The sequence below is a fragment of the Anolis carolinensis genome, chromosome 3 (genome assembly GCF_035594765.1).
Source record: "Anolis carolinensis isolate JA03-04 chromosome 3, rAnoCar3.1.pri, whole genome shotgun sequence".
In the NCBI taxonomy this organism is placed as follows: Eukaryota; Metazoa; Chordata; class Lepidosauria; order Squamata; family Dactyloidae; genus Anolis; species Anolis carolinensis.
In genome coordinates this window covers 18,969,457-18,988,195 of record NC_085843.1, presented here as the reverse complement: position 1 = coordinate 18,988,195, position 18,739 = coordinate 18,969,457, and the positions used below count along the sequence as shown (strand labels likewise).

At 39.9% G+C, this 18,739-nt stretch overlaps 1 protein-coding gene, 1 long non-coding RNA gene and 5 other non-coding genes across 13 annotated transcripts in view; 6 read left to right on the top strand and 1 right to left on the bottom strand.

Moving 5' to 3' along the window:
* The first annotated feature begins 252 nt into the window (after positions 1-252).
* On the top strand, positions 253-327 carry LOC134298174 (small nucleolar RNA SNORD5). Its single transcript, XR_010005123.1, has one exon. It is a non-coding gene; the product is annotated as a small nucleolar RNA SNORD5 (small nucleolar RNA).
* A 177-nt stretch (positions 328-504) lies between these two features.
* On the top strand, positions 505-6,361 carry LOC134292353 (uncharacterized). 3 transcript variants are annotated; one of them, XR_010004037.1, is made up of 8 exons: positions 505-843; positions 1,264-1,315; positions 2,259-2,326; positions 2,802-2,835; positions 3,595-3,709; positions 4,922-4,977; positions 5,639-5,727; positions 6,128-6,361. It is a non-coding gene; the product is annotated as an uncharacterized LOC134292353 (long non-coding RNA). The 3 variants fall into 3 exon arrangements; XR_010004039.1 differs by having other exon boundaries at positions 2,262-2,326; positions 2,802-3,709; XR_010004038.1 differs by having other exon boundaries at positions 2,802-3,709.
* On the top strand, positions 1,400-1,538 carry LOC134298158 (small nucleolar RNA SNORA8). The gene has a single exon (XR_010005107.1). It is a non-coding gene; the product is annotated as a small nucleolar RNA SNORA8 (small nucleolar RNA).
* LOC134298159 (small nucleolar RNA SNORA1) lies at positions 2,373-2,512 on the top strand. Its single transcript, XR_010005108.1, has one exon. It is a non-coding gene; the product is annotated as a small nucleolar RNA SNORA1 (small nucleolar RNA).
* LOC134298157 (small nucleolar RNA Z40) lies at positions 3,149-3,222 on the top strand. Its single transcript, XR_010005106.1, has one exon. It is a non-coding gene; the product is annotated as a small nucleolar RNA Z40 (small nucleolar RNA).
* Positions 4,723-4,854, top strand: LOC134298161 (small nucleolar RNA SNORA18). Its single transcript, XR_010005110.1, has one exon. It is a non-coding gene; the product is annotated as a small nucleolar RNA SNORA18 (small nucleolar RNA).
* A 177-nt stretch (positions 6,362-6,538) lies between the features above and the next one.
* cep295 (centrosomal protein 295) overlaps positions 6,539-18,739 on the bottom strand; it is a 47,132-nt gene continuing 34,931 nt past the window's right edge. For 3 of the 5 annotated variants that reach the window (XM_062974541.1, XM_062974544.1, XM_062974545.1), the window contains 9 exons: positions 18,407-18,561; positions 16,855-16,999; positions 13,483-14,150; positions 12,264-12,437; positions 11,458-11,572; positions 9,895-10,089; positions 9,324-9,423; positions 8,959-9,058; positions 6,539-7,942 (listed from right to left, as the gene is read on the bottom strand). In XM_062974541.1, coding sequence (XP_062830611.1) covers positions 7,895-7,942; positions 8,959-9,058; positions 9,324-9,423; positions 9,895-10,089; positions 11,458-11,572; positions 12,264-12,437; positions 13,483-14,150; positions 16,855-16,999; positions 18,407-18,561 — 1,700 coding nt within the window. In that variant the 3' untranslated portion in view covers positions 6,539-7,894. Of the gene's footprint in view, positions 7,943-8,958; positions 9,059-9,323; positions 9,424-9,815; positions 10,090-11,457; positions 11,573-12,263; positions 12,438-13,482; positions 14,151-16,854; positions 17,000-18,406; positions 18,562-18,739 lie in introns of those variants that run through there. The other 2 variants (XM_062974542.1, XM_062974543.1) reach the window with 2 other exon arrangements.

Here is an 18,739-nt window from a genome sequence, read left to right as displayed (position 1 = left end):
CGTAGCAATTAAAATCTTGAAAGCCTGACATGCAGTACAGGCAGTCTCCAAGTTACAAACTTCTGATTTACACATGACTTATAGTAAAGAATTGGGCGGCGGGGGGGGGGGGGGGGGGGTGAGAGAACAGGAAGTGAGAGAAATTTACTCCTAGGAAGAGAAATTTACTCCTGAAAGAGTTATGGGGAAAAGGTGTCTTCACTTAAGCTGTTTTAGTAGACATGGTAAACTGGATCCAGGTTGTGCACTACAGTTCTTGTGATGACATTCCTAGTTCAACTGCTGAGTGATTCCAGAAATGAACTAAAACTAAATACTCTGATTGGAACTGAGTGCAAGACATACAGCATCCATAAACTGGCTTAAGTGCTTTCATACGAAGGCGATGTTGAAAAGTGATCCCTTGAAAGAATCTCAGTTGATGCCAGAGTTGCCATTTCCCTCAACCTGCTTTTCTTTTTTCCATACCAGGAGCTGCAAAAATGAATGAACTCCATGATAAAATCCTGCAAATGTTGGCACATCTTGTTTGTGCCAGTATATTTCATGGACTTCACTAAACTCATGGCACATCTGGAAACTTTTAGTGGAGCTCATCCTCTGCTTTCTTTACAGTTTGTTTTTTATCAAAGCCATTTGCCTGGTTTATTTGGAATGTAATGGCACCCAGTTTTTTATATGAACATAAATTTGAAGGCTGGTTTGAAATAAATATAACAACAAGAACTTCTAACATGAAGTGGAGATAGGTCTTGATGCAGCGATATCTCCATTGTCTTGCTTCTCAATTGGCCATCATCCCACTTTGACACAGTGAATTATCTGACATCATTGATGTTAAATGTAAGTTTGTGTTTTAATTCAATCTGTTTCCATAAAGGTTATTGTTGCTTTTTGCTGTCAAGTTCATGGAGCAATAGGGAAGAGTGAAAGAATGTAGACATTTCTGGTTTAAGAACCAGATAAGCATGGCTGCAGTATTTTTGAACCAATTTACAGCGTGCTTTTCCTGTCTTGGGTAGTTAATCAGCACAGCTTCAGGTTTTGGCTAGTCCTGTCAGCAGAAAACCATGAAGCGAGTGCTAAGAGCATATTCTTCTTTGCAACCCATGGCTGATTCGTATTTGCTGTGTTACTTACAGGAAGGAACATAACTATTTGCATACCTGCAAACCAAGGCCCAGAATTCTTTCTGGGTAACTCTTCTATCCAATAGAAATTCCTAGATACTTTTAAGAGTGAGTGTTTTCTGATTTTTTTCAGTGTCCTGGAAAATAAAAGATTTGGAACTCTTCAGCATTGTCTTACAAAAAAGGTATGTCAAGGTCCATTAATATTCTCTGCTAGGCTGTGCATCGCATGTTCAATGTGTTCCCATGGGAAGAGTAGTGAAGCTTACTGCACTGAATGGTATCTGCATCCAGCAGTCTTGTCCTGGTGGCATGTTCAAAAAACAGTGCGACAGCAATTCAACATGTGGCATCGTTGGTTCTCAAGCTGCAGTGCTTGCTAAACCTGGTATTTTTGTTGAAACAAGAAGCAATGGTTGGCCAGGTGGCTATGTTTGAGGATGATGGGAGTTGAGGCCAAGCGCAGCTGGAAAATAGTGGGTGGAGTTACTTGCAGGATTTGTTAAAACTTTGGTGTGATTCTCACCTGCTCTTTAGTTCTATGAAAATAATAACTTTACAATGTTGAAATGCATAATGTTGGATTGAGCTATGTACAGTAGAGTCACTTATCCAACATAAACGGGCCGGCAGAACGTTGGATAAGCGAATATGTTGGATAACAAGGAGAGATTAAGGAGAAGCCTATTAAACACCAAATTAAGTTATGATTTTACAAATTAAGCACCAAAACATCATGTTATACAACAAATTTGACAGGAAAAGTAGTTCAATACACAGTAAAGCTATGTAGTAATTATTGTATTTACGAATTTAGCACCAAAATATGATGTATTGAAAACATTGACTATAAAAATGCGTTGGATAATCCAGAACATTGGATAAGCGAGTGTTGGATAAGTGAGACTCTACTGTACTTTGAGTCCTCTTTACAGTACAGAAACATTTTCTCCTGAAATCACCATATCTATTTCCAAGTCCATGTTTTGCTTATGTCAGCTAGGGCTTAGTCCTCTTAATGCAGGCACGGGAATTTTGGGAGTTGAAGTCCAAAACCCCTGGAGGGCCAAAGTTTACCTATACCCATCTTAATATTATGCATTCTGTTCTGTGAACTGTGTTTTTCAGAAGGAGTCCTTCTGGTATCATTTCTGAGGTGCAGCAGTGACAATGAAGGCAACTCCTCCACTCCAAAGGTGAAAATATGTTTCCTCTTCTGAAGTTATTCCATGAAGTGGCAGCTGCCTTGTTGCTGCAGTAAATGTGGACGCACACTTTCACTTTGTGTCCCGAGTTATGCAATGAGGCTACAGTAAATACAGGCTATGCTTCCATCACTGTACGGCAAAATTACATTGGTGACAATGAGGCCTGTAATAAGCATATGCCAAAAATTGTCTGGCAGAAGTGAAAAATATATTAAATTAGGCTTATCAGTGTCTAGTTATATCTAATCGAACTCTGTAGAAGATGTGTTATGGAGCAGATAGTGTTCTAACTGTTGAAGCAGAGAAAGTAAAAACGAACTTCTTTTCCAAGTAGAATGCCTTTGTGGTAGATCCTTTAGTGGTTTATTTTGCACTGTGCAGTTCCTTTGCATAAATGTAAAAATGTGTAAGACTATAAATTAACTGCACATATTTATTGGATTCCCCCCCCCTTTTTTTTAAGGAATCTGGATTATGTGCACCACTTGTCGAAATAGGTGAGAAACCGATTTCTTATAGAAGATGCAGCATTATTCACACTTATTTGCGATTGACAGTTTCATTGTGTCTTGGTTGGCTCCCTCTATTGCTTTTCCATTTGGATGCAATTAAATTTGGATCAAGCAGGCCATTGAATCGTAAGCTGTTTGATTACTGAGTGATGTTTAAATTGGTTAATACTTTTGAAATTCATTTAATTGATTTGTTTATATTGCTTTAAAGAGGACGATCGATGAATCCTAATGGGGCTTGTGGAGCACCATTTGTGTTGAAGGCAGGGTAGCATTCTTAGTGGGGTTTGTGGTAAGGAATTGTTATGATGATTGGCAAAATGTTCAACTGCTCTGAAAAGGGTGAATGATAAAAAGCCATTCTGAACATGTTAATTGACTTTACGAACTAGATACCTGGTTGTACAACACTTTCACAAACATAAGAAAATGTTGTATTTTAGAGTCAGCTTGGAATCAGATTGGTTGCTACTGTAGGTAGATGCTCAGCCTTACAATTACAATGGCAAAAAAGACAAGGTGTAATCTTTTATTGTTTAAATAGATGGCAAATCTAGGATCAGCTTTCTGTATTGAGACCCTCTCAGGGTGGAGGGAGGGGGGATGCAATCTGGCAAATTCCCCTGCAAAGTATTTACACAAAGGAATTTAGCAGCCTACTTAAAGGGGTGAATTGTTATTGGAATGAGTTCCTTTTGAAAGCTTGAAGCTGGTTCTGCAAAAGCATATTTGCTGTCCTTACAGCACTTGGATGACACGTGTTCTTCCTTGACTGCAATTTGGCATCTGGCTCTTTCAGATTTGCATTTACAGTGCAAATACAAAGAAGAGGCGGATTCTGAAATAGCCACACCTTCAGGTATGAAAACTGTTTTTCCTGCAGTCTTCTAAGCTAGAAGTGTTAAGGGAAGCCTTGTAAGCAGAATTACTGTATATACTCCTGTATAAGTTGAGGGCAGGTTTTGTAGACAAAACTAGGATTTTGAGATGATATGACTGAGGGGGGAAAGGACCAAGGCTACATAAGGAAGTTTGCTTCCGCTGCCATTTCCTATTCAACCATTCAAAAGGACAAAAACGGCACCACGGCAGAAAGAGTTGCAGGGGTTGGTGCTTCTTTAGGTTCTTCTAGAATGGACTAAACTCCTGCCTTTCGCCATTCTACTCAGAGAAGGGAGTGGCCCATTTTTGAGAAGAATTAAGATACTGTAGTCATGTCGACCCAAGGATAAGTTCAGCTAAGGTTTTTGAGGTGGGTCTTTTGACTAACATTTCTAGACTTATACATGAGCATATAGGGTATGTGCTAAAATTCATTTGAACATCCTTGCAGTTGATACAGTATTTTAGTCTGGGTATTGGAATTGAAATTAATGCTGTTTCTTTAAGTCATTTCTGCCTTATGCCTGTTAAGAATTTTCTTGACTGAATTTGTTCAGAGTGGATTTGCAATGGCCTTCCTTCAGTGTCCCCATGTTGGCTGTAACTGACATACCACTGAATTATGCCTGTTCTATATAGTATAAAATTGAAATACCCATGGTATTATATTGAGTTTCCAAATTATGGAGATTATACGGTAAACCTGCAATAGGAATTTCTTGGCAAGATTTGTTCAGAAGAGAACATTTTAATCAAACCTGCTTTTGTCTGAGGCTGAGAGAGTGTGATTTGCCCAAGATCAACTATTGCTGACAGGAAGGTTGGACTGGGAGGGGGTTCGACTGAATGGCCCATAAGGTCTCTTACAACTCTATGATTCTATGACTTGAATCTTCATTTCCTATATTTCTAGTCCAGCACTTAAACAACTGCACCATATTTGCTACCATCTAGTATATACAGGCCTTAACAATCCTGACACAATCTAACATTGAGGTCTATCCCGATGGGACTTTGCTGTATGTTCTTGTCGTTGGAAATGCCTCATAGAAAAAACTTGCGGATTCGCTTTACTCATTAAGCTGTGTTGTCAGCTTAGCGGGATAAAACTGCAAGACAGTTAAATACCAAAGTAATTATAATTCACACTCTCAAGAAAAAAGTATTAATAAATGTTCTCTTTTTGCAGGCATGGACATTGTTTTAAGTCAGAAACCATGTAGCAGAAAAATATTAATGAAAAAGGTAAAGGTTGTGATTTGTTTGATAAATTGCTTGTAAGTGCTGTAGTGGATGAAAATTGTGATTGAAACAAGATATGATCCCTACTTGACTCGAAAGATGGCTTATCTTTGGACAGTCAAGGAGAAAACTGATTGCCTACCTTTCAAAGCAAGTGTAGGAATACCACTCCTAACAGATGTCTGTGACCTGTTGGAAGCATATTGGATACAGTATTAGCTATAGTAACAAAACACCTCTGCTTAAGTGTTTTTGACATCACAGCTGACAGCCAAGTAGCAATCAACCATAGCAGTGTAGATTATACCTCAGAAACAGCATAGGGGAGGGGGGCGGCTTACCTGGTCTCTACCGAGGCTGCTAGGAAATGCTGTTTCTGGTATGCTGTGGACGTGACCATAAAGCAATACTTCCAAGGATTTTGTTTTGCTACTGTAGTACAACAAATTCGTTGGAGACATTTGATGAAAATTAGAACCTGGCACTTGCAGTTTCAGAATTGTGCTCCATAAAATAAAGTGTAAGGGTGTCAGACTACTTAAGAGTTTCTGAAGACCGACTTCAGCAAAACTGTTTTGGTCTGTTTCAGATTCAGCACCTTAGAGCTTTATGATGACTTAATTTAGTTATTAGTGTTGACTTGATTTGTTATTCTTTTTTTCAGCATCTATTTACAATTACTTGCTACAAAAGTCCACAACAAACTGGATTTAGAAAGCAAGACAGAAATCTGAATCCTTCTGCTACATAAAGGTAAGGTCAGATACTATTGGGGCTCCTTATTAAAGGTCATTTCAAAGAGGGCTTGTGTGTATTGAACAGACAGCTCTTAACGCAATGGCCTGACATCAAAATCCTCTGCAGGATGTCAAGGGTACTTGGTGTGCTCTGGTCTATACCAGAGGAGACATACTTTGAAACTGAAAGCTTTGGAAGTTTTGCTTAGGTTACATTTGAAGAACAAGTTCATGTACCAGGCAAGAAAGGTTTCCTGTGTTAGCTGTCAAACTGCTTGTTGGTGGGAGTTCTATCTTGTAGGAAAAGACCAAATGAACAATTGTTTAAAAAGTTAAGTTTATGGGGCTATGTGGAAAGGAGGGGCTTTAAAGCTTGAGTGTATCTGCCTTCTAAAAATATAACAATTGTATTTCAGATTCCTAACTAAAGTGTGTTGGAAGAATAACTTCAAACAGAACAGGACTGTTCTATCATATTCTGATGTTAAGGCATCATTTGAAATCTATTCTTAATAAACCGATGAATCTACTATTTTTCTTACTAAAGCCAGAATTCTTGTTACTCATTTGTCATCCTCAAAAACGTTAAATTAAAAATTTGGTGGAACAGTGTGGTCACCTTGTTAAATAAAACTTGGATATATTTTTAAGTTTTTTCCCTCCATGTGTTTTTTTATATCCATGTGCTTTCTTTGGCTCAGTGTTTTTGTGACGCAACACAACCAGTGTCTGAATTGGTCATTACCTTGTTTGATGTATACCATGAATTGGTTTGTTTGTCAGAACCCTGGCAGCAGAGCACCAATAACCATACGCAGAGGCCAATCTCTATCTAATATCTTTATTAAAGTAATATATAAAAGCAATAAAAACAAGTGAAGAATATAGTTCAGAAGCAGACCTTTCAAAAGAGGTCAAATATAGTCCAAAAATGTATTGTCCAATATAAGATATCAGAGTTCAAAGTTTTAATCCACTTGACCGAAACACACACTTTGCCAAGCAATAGTGTGGGGAAATAACAGAGTCTTTAAAGTCCAATGAAGCTTGACAACAAGACTGGAATTAAACTTGATTCTTGACTAGATCCGTGACTGGAGGCAAGACGAACATGAAGCATGAACAGAGTCCGTGGTAAAACCGTGAGACAAGGCAAGGCTTGAAGCTAGATCCGGAAAGCAAGGAACTGGGATTACGAAGTCCACACACGATCTCTCTCCTCAAGCTGATCAATTGACTCCGCAAAGAATTCTTCGCGCCAACCACCTATATTGGGTCTCGTTTTCCCGCCAACAGAACTCTTTCCCTAGAGAACGAGAAGCGAAACCCAACTCTGTCCAGATGTGTGACTCCTTAGAATTTCCCAAGGGAAGCAAGCCTAATCAGCTTGATTTCTGGCAGCAATGCGTAAACTCCTCCGTTGAGCTTCTCTGTTTTCCCTTTCTCTGGAATAAGATTCTTTTCTGGGAAACGGGGGGGGGGGGGGGGGAGTTCTGCCCAAGGCCTGTTTGGCTGAATTCTTGAGGGCAAACATCAACATCCTGCAGGTGAAGAGACTCCGGCTCTTGCTGAACCGGCGAAAACCCCATGTTTTCCTCTTCGTCTGCCACAATAGTACTAGGAACAGGACTACAAGGCCCATGAGTCATCACATTGTTGCAGTTTACCAAATACGTTGGCATGTTTCAAATCATTTCGCCCATAAAGTAGAGCAAGCTAAATTCTGTAGTTCTGCTGAGAATCAGGAAACACTACATAAAAGTTCAAGAACATGCCTAAATTGCTAATCATATTTGTAAAGCTACATAGAATCCACTATGTTCCTGTTTCTGAGATTTTTTAGCTTCTTTAAGCACGCATTAGTATGCTGACTGGATAAAACTAATGTAAGGGAATTTTTCCTTTGAACCTTGCCGCCAATAAAAGAAACTACACCTCTAAATTAAGGTCAATTTTATTATAAATATCTACAATACAAAAGTGCTTGAGACATTTAAAAAATACACAAGGTTTGGAGGATTTATAAGACATAATTCAAGTGGAACAGGACCGTCTTTACAGTTTTGGAAATTACAGCTTCCAGGATTCATGAAGATGTTTATGATTCGTTTATGCACTGGTGGTTGCAGTGTGTTTTTTTCACAGCATTTATGCACCTCATCCACAATAAGCCTACTTAAATACTAGGTTTTTGCATTGGCTTTTCTTGCTCGTAGTTTTTCCAGTGTTCTCTAGGGGAAAGAAAGGAGAGAGGAATGTCAGTGGAAAACCTATCCTTCATTGGCCAAAATCTTTCAGTTATAATATGTGGAACTACACTGCTACCATCATCATTCAATCTCCCCTCATAGCATAACTGTACCTGACTGAGGGTATGAAGATTAGTACTAGTTGCCTAGGCAGGCACAAAATAATTCCATCAGCCGCTGTGATGTCCAGCAGACTTCAATAGATGGTATGGGTTAGGCATGGGCAAACTTTGGTCCTCCAGGTGTTGGACTTCCAACTCTCACAATTCCTAACAGCTGTTGCTAAAGTTTGCCCATGTCTGACCTAAAGTAAATCATCCTAACCTCTATTCTTTTTGCCATGGAGCTGCTTCTGTCCTTTTCAAATGCCTGGGCAGGGAAATAGTAGTGGTGGGGACACTTTCACCTCTCCATGGAATGACATTCAGCTTCCCCATGGGTCATATCAAAATTCATAATGTGAGTAACGCTGGACCGGAAGGACATGGCAAAAGACTTGAGAGATTCTCCCATCTCCAGAAAGGATTACCAACATCTTCAGGCACCACAAATGGACATAAACGGGCACAAGGTTAATTTATGCTTATGCCTGCCAAGGTGGGATGCCAGCCATTGTTTCCAAAGGAATGGGCAAAGTAGGTGTTCCAATTAAGCAAAACCATTCCTTCACTTGGCATGTGTGGCATGGGAGATGGATAGAGCAACACTAGATCTCAGGCCACAACTGTCATTATCCAGCCCATGGTGGACTGACCGGTGGGGTCACCTGGCTCCTCCACAAACCACCTGCTTTGATTTCACTTACAGCAGTGGCTCCTAAATTCTAGTCTTCTCAACATTTTACCTTGTCCATTGGCCAAGGTGGCTGAGGCTTTTGGAACTTAAAAATTAATAAAACCTAGAGGATAAGAGTTTGGGAAATACGGGTTTAAAAGTCTGAGACTGCATATATCTCTTTTACTTTCAACACAAACATGGAAGTAGAATGGGAAGCACACCTTTTGAAATTCCTTTGCTCTTTCCCGGTTTTTGGCGTAATTTTCTTGTCTTGCTATCTGCTCCTTCCTGGTTTTCACTTCAGATAGATTATTATATAATCTGCCAAAAGGGAAAAAAACAACCGTTTCTTACAGTACCAATAAATTTCCTGAACGGTGACATAAGCTGATAAGACAAAGCATTCATTAACAGACACATACTGGAAGGGGGGGGGGGGGGGGAAACAAGCATTTACACTGCTGGGAACTATTCAGTACCAAAATCTTCCCACCAGACCAAATAACTATTTTAGTCATGATCCCCCACCCCCAGATAATTCTGTTAAATCAGGTAAAGTTTCTTCCAAATATGGGTGGCAGAGTACCTTGAAGTGCGCTGGTGCATTTGGATTTCTATTGACCTGCGGTCATCAGGAGAGCACACCTTTACTTCTTCCACTTTCTTGAGGCGGCTGACAGCTGTACCTTAGATGTAACCAGACCACGTAAAATATAACTTGGTTTAGGACACCAGAATGAACAAACCTCCACAAGGAACCCACATATTAATGTCTACCTAATTACACAAACGAGCAAACTGAATTCACCAAGAGATTCTACTATACTATTCATATCTTAGAACAGGCACTAATGACACTATACCTCAACCTCTGAGGATGCCTGCCATAGATGTGGGCGAAACGTCAGGAGAGAATGTTTCTAGAACATGGCCATACAGCCCGGAAAACATACAATACTAATGACACTGAATGTTTGTATGAAACAGATATGTTAACTACTGAAATATTTAGAAAAATATCCTTTATCAAGCATCTCTATGAAATTCAGTATTTGAAAAGAAAAGACAACTACTCTGATCAGAAGACATTCCAGTTTATTGTGTGCCAAATTTCATCTCCCCCTTCCTATTCCATGGTGCAGACTGCTAAAAGTTACCAGAACGTAGCAACTTCTCTTTCGGTTTTTGAAGCTGCGTTTTTTCCTGTTGAGGTCCCTTGGCCTGAGGTTTTTCAGAACTCTTATCTCTGCTTTTAAGTTTTTCTACCCTTTTAGATGATCTCTCGATGAAATCTTTCTTCCGCCTCAAAAATGATTCTTGCAGGCTTGTAGGGGCCGTTGTGACCAACGCTGCTGGGTTGAGAAAAGGGAAGATATAATTTATACATGAAGAAAAACCTAATGCGATTTTTCCATTTTAAAAACAATAGATTTATACATTTTCAAAACTGTAACTGTTCTGCATTGAATAAGGCTGTGAATGCCACCGCAGCTCACCTTAAGAGCCAGCTTCTGTTTCAGACAAAGAATGTTCATTCAGTTTCTGATTGGGTTTGAAAGGATGTATCCAATAACAAGATGAAACATGTCCAGAGAAGGGCAAATAGATGCCCAAAGTTTTGGAAACTAAACCCCATGGGGAGTGGCTTAGGTGGCTGAGGGGACATTAAGTCAAGTCATGTCTGTCTCTGGGGGTTGGTGCTCATCTCCATTTCTAAGCCGAAGAGCTTGTGTTGTCTGTAGATACCTCCAAGGTCATGTGGCCAGCAGGACTGCATACAGTGCCGTTATCTTCCCGCTGAAGCAGTACCTATTGAGCTACTCACATTTGCATATTTTTGAACTGCTAGGTTGGCAGAAGCTGAGGCTAACAACGGGAGTTCACCCCACTCCCCGGATTTGAACCATTGACCTTTTGGGTCAGCAAGTTCAGCAGCTCAGCTGCTTAACCTGCTGTGCCACCGGGGGTTCTGGGGACACAATAGCCATGTTCAAATATCAGCAATCACAATACAATTGACTAACGGAGTCAAGAATCTTGTCCATTACCAGTCAAGCATTTAAAAGTTTTCTCCAATAACTGGAATAACTGGAAATTGGAACCTTTTAATTTTGTTGTCAATTAGAACAGGAAATCTTCAAGTAAGCAGCCATTGTTACTGTTTGTGCTCCTCTACTATACTATTCTTATTAATTAAACTTCGTGACTTTTTACATAATAGTAACAATAATAATCTTTATTTATACCCCATCCCCTCTCCCCGAGGTGACTCAAGGCGGCTTACAAAACAACAAATACAATAAATGATGTACAAAAATAATCACGTATCAACAAAATAATATGAGTATAAATAAACAATTTTAAAAGATTAAGAAGCCCTATAAAACATATAACCCATGCAGCTCATGATCAGCTGGCCAACCAGAATAGCAATTTTTGCTTTCCACAGTAGTAAAAGATGACAACAAAGGACTATATCTTTAAAGATTTCTGGTCCGTATATGGCCTACTAGGTGAATTTTTGCGACAACAACTCCCAAGATCTCTTAGCAAACATAACCTATTTAGAAATACTACACATTGTGGATCAAACACAAAACTACTGTGATAACAAGTAGAAAGATCTCTTATCATTTTGATAAAATTTAAAGGTTATCAAACTGTTCTTTAGCACCCCTGCTTTGGCACTCGTGGTTTTCCTGACATTACTGCATACACACCTGGTTTGGTTTTCTCCTCACATTCCTCTTGGGTGCTTTGGGTTCCTGATAGCTGATCACTTTGAGTGGAAATGGAATCATCCACTTCTGAAGTTAGGGGTAGAAATCTTCTGCTCTGTTAAAACAATAATAAACTAACATGAATATTGAATTGTTGGAATTTTGCTTTCGTTCCTCCTCCATCTCTGTCTTGTCCCTTTGTTTTAATGATACTTCTCTGCAGGTGGTTTTTTTGATGCCATTGCTAATTGGAAATTGTACCTCAACCTGCAGTTTCTTGCCCTCAGCTGCAAGTTTGCATGCACAGTGATCAGAGAGGGCCCAAAATACTTTGTGGCCTGAAGCAAAGGACAGAATATACCCTCTTACATTGTTCTACAACAGGCATGGGCAAACTTTGACCCTCCAGGTGTTTTGGACTTCAACTCCCACAGTTCCCAACAGCCTACAGGCAGTTAGGAATTGTGGAAGTTGAAGTCCAAAACACCTGGAGGGCCAAAGTTTCTTCATGCCTAATCTATTCCAAATGTTTTCCCCAAAGCTCGTTTACCTGGATCTTTTGACCCAAATCGGGATTTTAATATTGTGTATATTGACTTTTATGACTGTTTTTAATCATGTTGAAGTTTTACTGCTCAGTTTAATGTTTTATCTGATTTGTGCTGTCGTGTCTGGGCATGGCCCCATGTAAGCCGCCCCGAGTCCCTCCGGGGAGATGGGGCGGGATATAAGAATAAAATTATTATTATTATTATTATTATTATTATTATTATTATTATTATTATTATTATTATTATTATTACTACCTCAGGAGAACTTTTAACCTCAATACAGTCAGAGTTTGACAGGTTTTCACTTTTCTCATTTCCACTCTCTGTTTGGATACAGAGTTCCAGGTCTGATTCTGCAGCGCTGATGTCGTTAGAACTTATTAAAGTCAGGTCAGGCTCTTCCATAATACCTCTCCCTGTAAGTTTTTCCTAGAAAATATATTACAAGAAGCATAAATAATACATTGAGTATTTCCAGCAAAAGCAGCAAGTACTATTTTTCCCAATATAAGCAGGCATTCAAGTACCTTTACGTGTAATTCTGCCCTCTATTCCTGTGAGTTTTTTTCTAGTTTAAAATATATAATTTATGAAGCATTTCTTGATTAATCAGTAAGCAATGGGCCCTTCTAACCCAAAGTTTTAACTAACTGTGGACTGTCACAACCAGCACCAAAAATGGCAAGACCCCAGAGGTCTGCAGGGCCAGCTGTACTATTAATTCTCCTAATACATAATATTTTTGTGATGCAGTTTGTTCTGATGACTATTTCTAAGCCGAAGAGCCGGCATTGTCCATAGACACCTCCAAGGTCATGTGGCTGGGATGACTGCATGGAGCACTCTTACCTTCCTGTCAAAGCGGGACCTACTGATTTACTCACATTTGCATGCTTTCAAACTGCTAGGTTGGCAGAAGCTGGGGCTAACAGCAGGAGCTCACCCCACTCCCTGGATACACATCGCTGACCTTTTGGTCAACAAGTCCAGCAGTTCAGTGATTTAACCCGCTGTGCCACCAGGGGCTCCCTTTCTAACATTTATCCGTGTTAATTCACATAACTATAGGCCTTTTGTGAATTCAACCATAAAAAAATCATCAAAATCATGTGCATTATCAGATGGAATTGTATGGATAAATCAATAAAGAATTAGCCTCAATACTGGTTGGAAACTTGGAAAACAGAAGCCCACTACTTTACTTCATATGTCGCCTTTTTCCCAAAGTGGGACCCCAAAGCAGCTTTATATTTTCTAGTTCTTTAAATACATATTTTTAAAAATGTATATTCAGGTTAGCAGAAATAAGAACCAGCCTTAGTTGTTGTCTATCTGCAATCTAGATCAACACCTTCCTTTCAGCAATATACTGAAAATGCCATGATTTCAGCAGTTTCAGAGTAAAGTGTATTGATTTCAACACAAAATCGTTGAGATATTAGTAACTGACATAAATTTTATTTATTTTACTCACCCAGACTGGAACGTTACTTTGTGACAAACAAGAATCCGAGTCTCTAACTTGCCCAATGCTCTGATCTGGTGACTGAAACATCCGAGGCTCACTCTCCAGTTCAGAATTGTGCGTAAGACCAAATGAGAGTTTTGAATCCATTTCTTGAGCCAGTCCTAGCACTGTATCTGTTATTGGAGAATGCTGTTCTCCTTCGGCCTGTTGGCTGCCCCAAGAGAGATTAATTTCCATGTTTTCACTCTTAGTTACATTTTCAATACCAGCCTCATATTTCCCCTGACTAGACGTAGAAGGTAGTTCCATAAAGCCTACGCTCTGCTCTCTGGAGCACATGCCCACATTCAGCGACTCTGTCCTTCCAACAGTATTTTTCGCTGTATCAGAATCTGGAACCAGCTGATAAAACGAGGTTTGATCTTCAACTTGGCTCAGACTGCGAAAATGTTCAATAGAAGAACGAAGATTAGTATCATCCTCATTGGCTCCCAGCTGTTCGTACTGTATGTTCTCAGGTGAAATATACAGTCGATTCTCAACAGATTTCCTGACTTCAAAGTTGTATTCAGGGACAAGGCTAAAGGCTTGAGGTGAAGCACTCTGCCTATGCTGACTCAAGGCAGATTCCATTAGCAGTGGTTCAAACGATTCTTCAGCACCTGGTTGAAAATCTGGAAAAAAGGTTAGAAAATTCCATTTACATACTTACTTGTCTTTGGATGGAAGCAATAGCAAGTTTCAGTTGGTAAGAGAGACTGCAAGTTTTATATAGAAATATCAGCCTATAGATCATCAGACTCTGTGTACCTCTGGCCAAATTGTGTTCTGGCAGTAGCTCTCTAGAGTTAAAGGAAAAGGTTTTTCCAACCATTTTCTATCTTATCTTTTAGCTACAGACGTCAGAGGTGGTAGTTTGCATGCCAGAACTTGCACTCAGTGTAGCATATAACACTATGTAACACAATTTTTGTTCGTGGGTTATACATTTATTTGTTTGTTTATTTACGAAATTTCTATATCGCCTTTCTCCAAGGACCCAAGGTGGTTTACAACAGCTAAACATGCAACATAAAATTCAAGCCATTAAAATAATTCCATACATCATTTCCTAATTGGCTTTATCATAAAAATATGGATAAGGTTTATTAAGCTGAAAAACCTTTGTTTTTGCAGGACATCCTGCAGCCCATTTTGCTATAGCTTTTCAATTAATATCTCATTGAGTCTTGGCGGCCACAAAAACAAAGTTTATGGAATAAAACAACTACTTTCAAAGTAAGTATTGCACAATTAAACGGGAAATAACTTTCAAACCAGGAAAAGAAAATCTTTCAAATTTGGTCACATAGTGTCAGTGGCGATGACTCCTGTCTGACTATGATTGCCATCGAAATGTAGGGTCATGGGTCAAATGTAGGAAATGTGGGTCCACAGGTGACTGTAGAGACCTATTCTTGATCCACATAGTCTTCCGCAGTGAGGACATCGATTTTTAGGTGGAAGGCGGTTCCAGTCAGGGTTAGCTTTGGGATAGTAACTGCTTTGGGATACAGTGATCAGGCATTCAGACAATGTGGCCAGTCCAGCGAAGATGATAGCGAAGGATCATCGCTACAATGCTGGTGGTCTTTGCTTCTTCCAGCACACTGACATTTGTCCGCCTGTCTTCCCAAGAGATTTGCAGGATTTTTCAGAGGCAACACTGATGGAATCTTTCTAAGAGTTGAGTGTGACGCCTGTAGACAGTCTACGTTTTGCAGGTGTATAACAGAGTCAGGAGAACAATAGCATAGTAAACAAGCATCTTGGTATCCTTACGAATGTCCCGGAAAAATGCTGAACTCGCAGAGCTCAGATGGTGTTGTATTTCAGTGTCAATGTTGAATTTTGTGGAGAGGTGGCTGCCAAGATAGCAGAAATGGTAAACGTTTTCTAATGTTACACCAATAAGCTCTATTTGTGACATTGCAGAGGTGTTCAGAGCAACTTGTAGGTCGTCTTCTGAATGAGCACATACTACATTATCACCAGCATATTGAAGTTCTATAACTAATAATGTTGTGATCTTGGGGTTTTGGCTTTCAATCTCCTGAGGTTAAATAGTTTGCTGTCTAATACATGATTTCCACTCTGTTGAGAAGCCTCCCATCAACATGATGAAGTATCATAACAATGAAGATAGAGAATAAGGTTGGGGCAATAACACATCCCTGTTTGACACCTGATTCCACCTTAAATGGGTCACTTTGGGAGCCACTGCTGTCCAATACTGTAGCCATCATGTCAACATGGAGGAGCCGCAGGATGTTCACAAATTTGCCAGGGCATCCAATTTTTTGGAGGATGGTGCAAAGAACATTGCGATTCACTCTGTCAAATGCCTTTGCAAGATCAATGAATGCCATGTACAGAGGTTGATTTTGTTCCCTCCATTTTTCTTGGAGCTGTCGTGCAGTGAAAATCATATCCACTATTCCTCTGGAGGGGTGGAAGCTGTTCTGAGATTCTGGGAGGATGTCTTCTGAGACAGGTAAAAGGCGGTTTACAAGGATTCTTCCAGAAGAGGGTAGAAGGGAGATACCTCGATAGTTTCCACAGTCTGTTTGAAAAGGGTGATAATGGTAGCTGGGATAAAGTCTGCTGGGATCTTCTCAGTCGCCCACACTTTTTCAATGAGCTGGCGGAGTTGTTGTGACTGCTCAGGTCCACACCCTTTAAAGATTTCAGCAGTGTAATCTGCCACCAAGAAAACACTGCATCAGACATTGATTTCTCGGGTAGTGCCTGCAAATCCCAGCTGCAAAGAGCAAGGAAACTGGATTGAAAGGTTGTGAAGTTGAAAGTCCTCACAACTAGCTATTTTTTAAATTAAAACAGCTAGTTTTGAAATGCCAAGAAACATTTCCTATAGTTTTATTTTGACAGTCTGATTTGCCAAGAAAATGTATTACTGGAGATTGAGAAAATTGCAGTCTGAGATTTCACAGTGAGGAAGTTCTTCTTAATGTTCAAGCGGAATCTCCTTTCAAACTACAGGAAAGGAGATTCCACCTGAACATCAGGAAGAACTTCCTCACTGTGAGAGCTGTTCGGCAGTGGAACTTTCTCCCCTGGACTGTGGTGGAGGCTCCTTCTTTGGAGGCTTTTAAGCAGAGGCTGGATGGCCATCTGTCAGGGGTGCTTTGAATGCGATTTCCTGCTTCTTGGCAGGGAGTTGGACTGGATGGCCCATGTGGTCTCTTCCAACTCTACTATTCTATGATTCTGTGAAAAGATGATTAGAAATAAGCCAGATCCTATATTGAGAACACCGACTATGATAGGAAAGGGAGCAATCAGAGCAATTTTTATCATTCTGAACAGTCCTCAAGTTACCTTTCATTGTCGCTTCCACCTCTTCATCAGTCTGTCCTGTTGGCAGAATATTACTTAGCTTCCCTGTGCTAAGAAATGAAAGACTGTTGCTTCTGTCTTCCAAACTGGAAGCTGTTAATTCACAACTTTGAGATAAAGCTGAACTCTAAGGACAGAAAAATGCACATGACAAAAGGCCGCTTGGTTTTATGAGCATTTAAATAACTGAGATATTCTAATTCTATCTTCAGGAAATATTTTTGTTGCAAAAGAAAGATAGCCAAAGTAATGAAGAACAGACTATACTAATTTTGCAGTACAGAAGTATGGCATACAGTCTCCAAAATTTGTAAATTTGCACTGGCCTGCAGCAGGTTTGCACTCACTACAAGGCAGACTCATAAGGGGAAAATCAAGATCTGAGATGCATCTCTCTTCTTGGATGTGATGCAGAATTCATATCCTCAACCGGCCATTTCTTAGATTGAAAATTTCTATAACAGCATAAGATAACCAGCATCACTGGCACAATTACCCTCCATTCTAAATCCCTACCATTGTGGCTTAAAGCTGATGTTGGAAAGGAGCAATCTGTGATCCACAAGTCCTTTTTGCAACTCCAGGCTCCCACAACTTGAAATTATAATATTTGCCTATCAATATATGAAATACATGTATGTGTATCATTTGCTACTCTCAGAAACCGATTATTTTTTTCTTTATCCCACCTTCCTCCCATAGGGACCTGAGGCAGCTAACAATGGCGTGACACAACACAAGAAAATTCAAAAACAAGGCAAACATGAATACAAAAAAAATTAAAAACAACTAAATATTGGGGTCATGGATACAAAGGTTAAAATACAGTTGAAATACAATATAAATAAATGCAGTTTACATTTTAAAAGTAAACATCCCCCCAAAATCCCACCCACATCCTCAGCTCCCTGCTCCTCCTCATCCCCTGAATGTCTGATGGCAAAGATATGCTTTTCTTGCTTGCAAAAGGAAGCAAGGATGGGGCCATCCTGGTCTCACTTGGGAGGGAGTTGCAGTCTGGAGCAGCCACCAAAATGGCCCTCTCCGTTCTTACCACCAAACATACCTTAGAGCAGGGCATGGGCAACCTTCATCCCCTCAGGTGTTTTTTTACTTCAACTCCCACAATTCCTAACAGCCAGTAGGCTTTAGGCTTTTAGGAATCACGGGAGTTGAAGTCCAAAACACCTGGAGGTTGCCCATGCCTGCCTTAGAGAGTGAAGGCCCTCCTCACATGGTCTTATAGGCTCATACAGAGAGATACAGCCCTTCAAATAACCTGAACCCAAACCATATAGCGCTTTATAGGTCAAGACCTCCAAAAGGTGTATCTATGCATATGCATATGAATTTGTGCAGGCACACACATCCAAAAGGCCCTTCCACCTATCATTAAACACTTAGAATGAAACCAGATGTAGAATATGATTTTTTGTATTTGGGACAGTGGAGCCAATGCTAGACCTTGGAGAAAATAGGTCAGCCTTGATATCTGCCCAAGTTTCCCATCTCTGCCTTCCTCTTTTTACAGTACCTTGTTTAGGTCTTTGCTGTTGGGAGATGCTTTGCACTGAGAAAAACTTGAGGAGATATTGAAGTCAGGACTTGGCTGCAAGGTCTGAAAAAGCTCACGATGGAAGTTTGGAAAGTTTCTTTCCATTTCAGTGGCATCAAGTCCTACTGCTGGATCTAAAAGTAGTTATAAAAGTATTTTAGTCAGTGCTAAACTATGACCAAGACCCATAGTTCATGCTTCATGCTTACATAGTGTAAATACATTCACACTACACCTTCCTGAAGCTGAAAACTAACAACAGCAGACATAGTCAGTTGATCAATCTACTTATTGTGGAATGGGAAATATAAC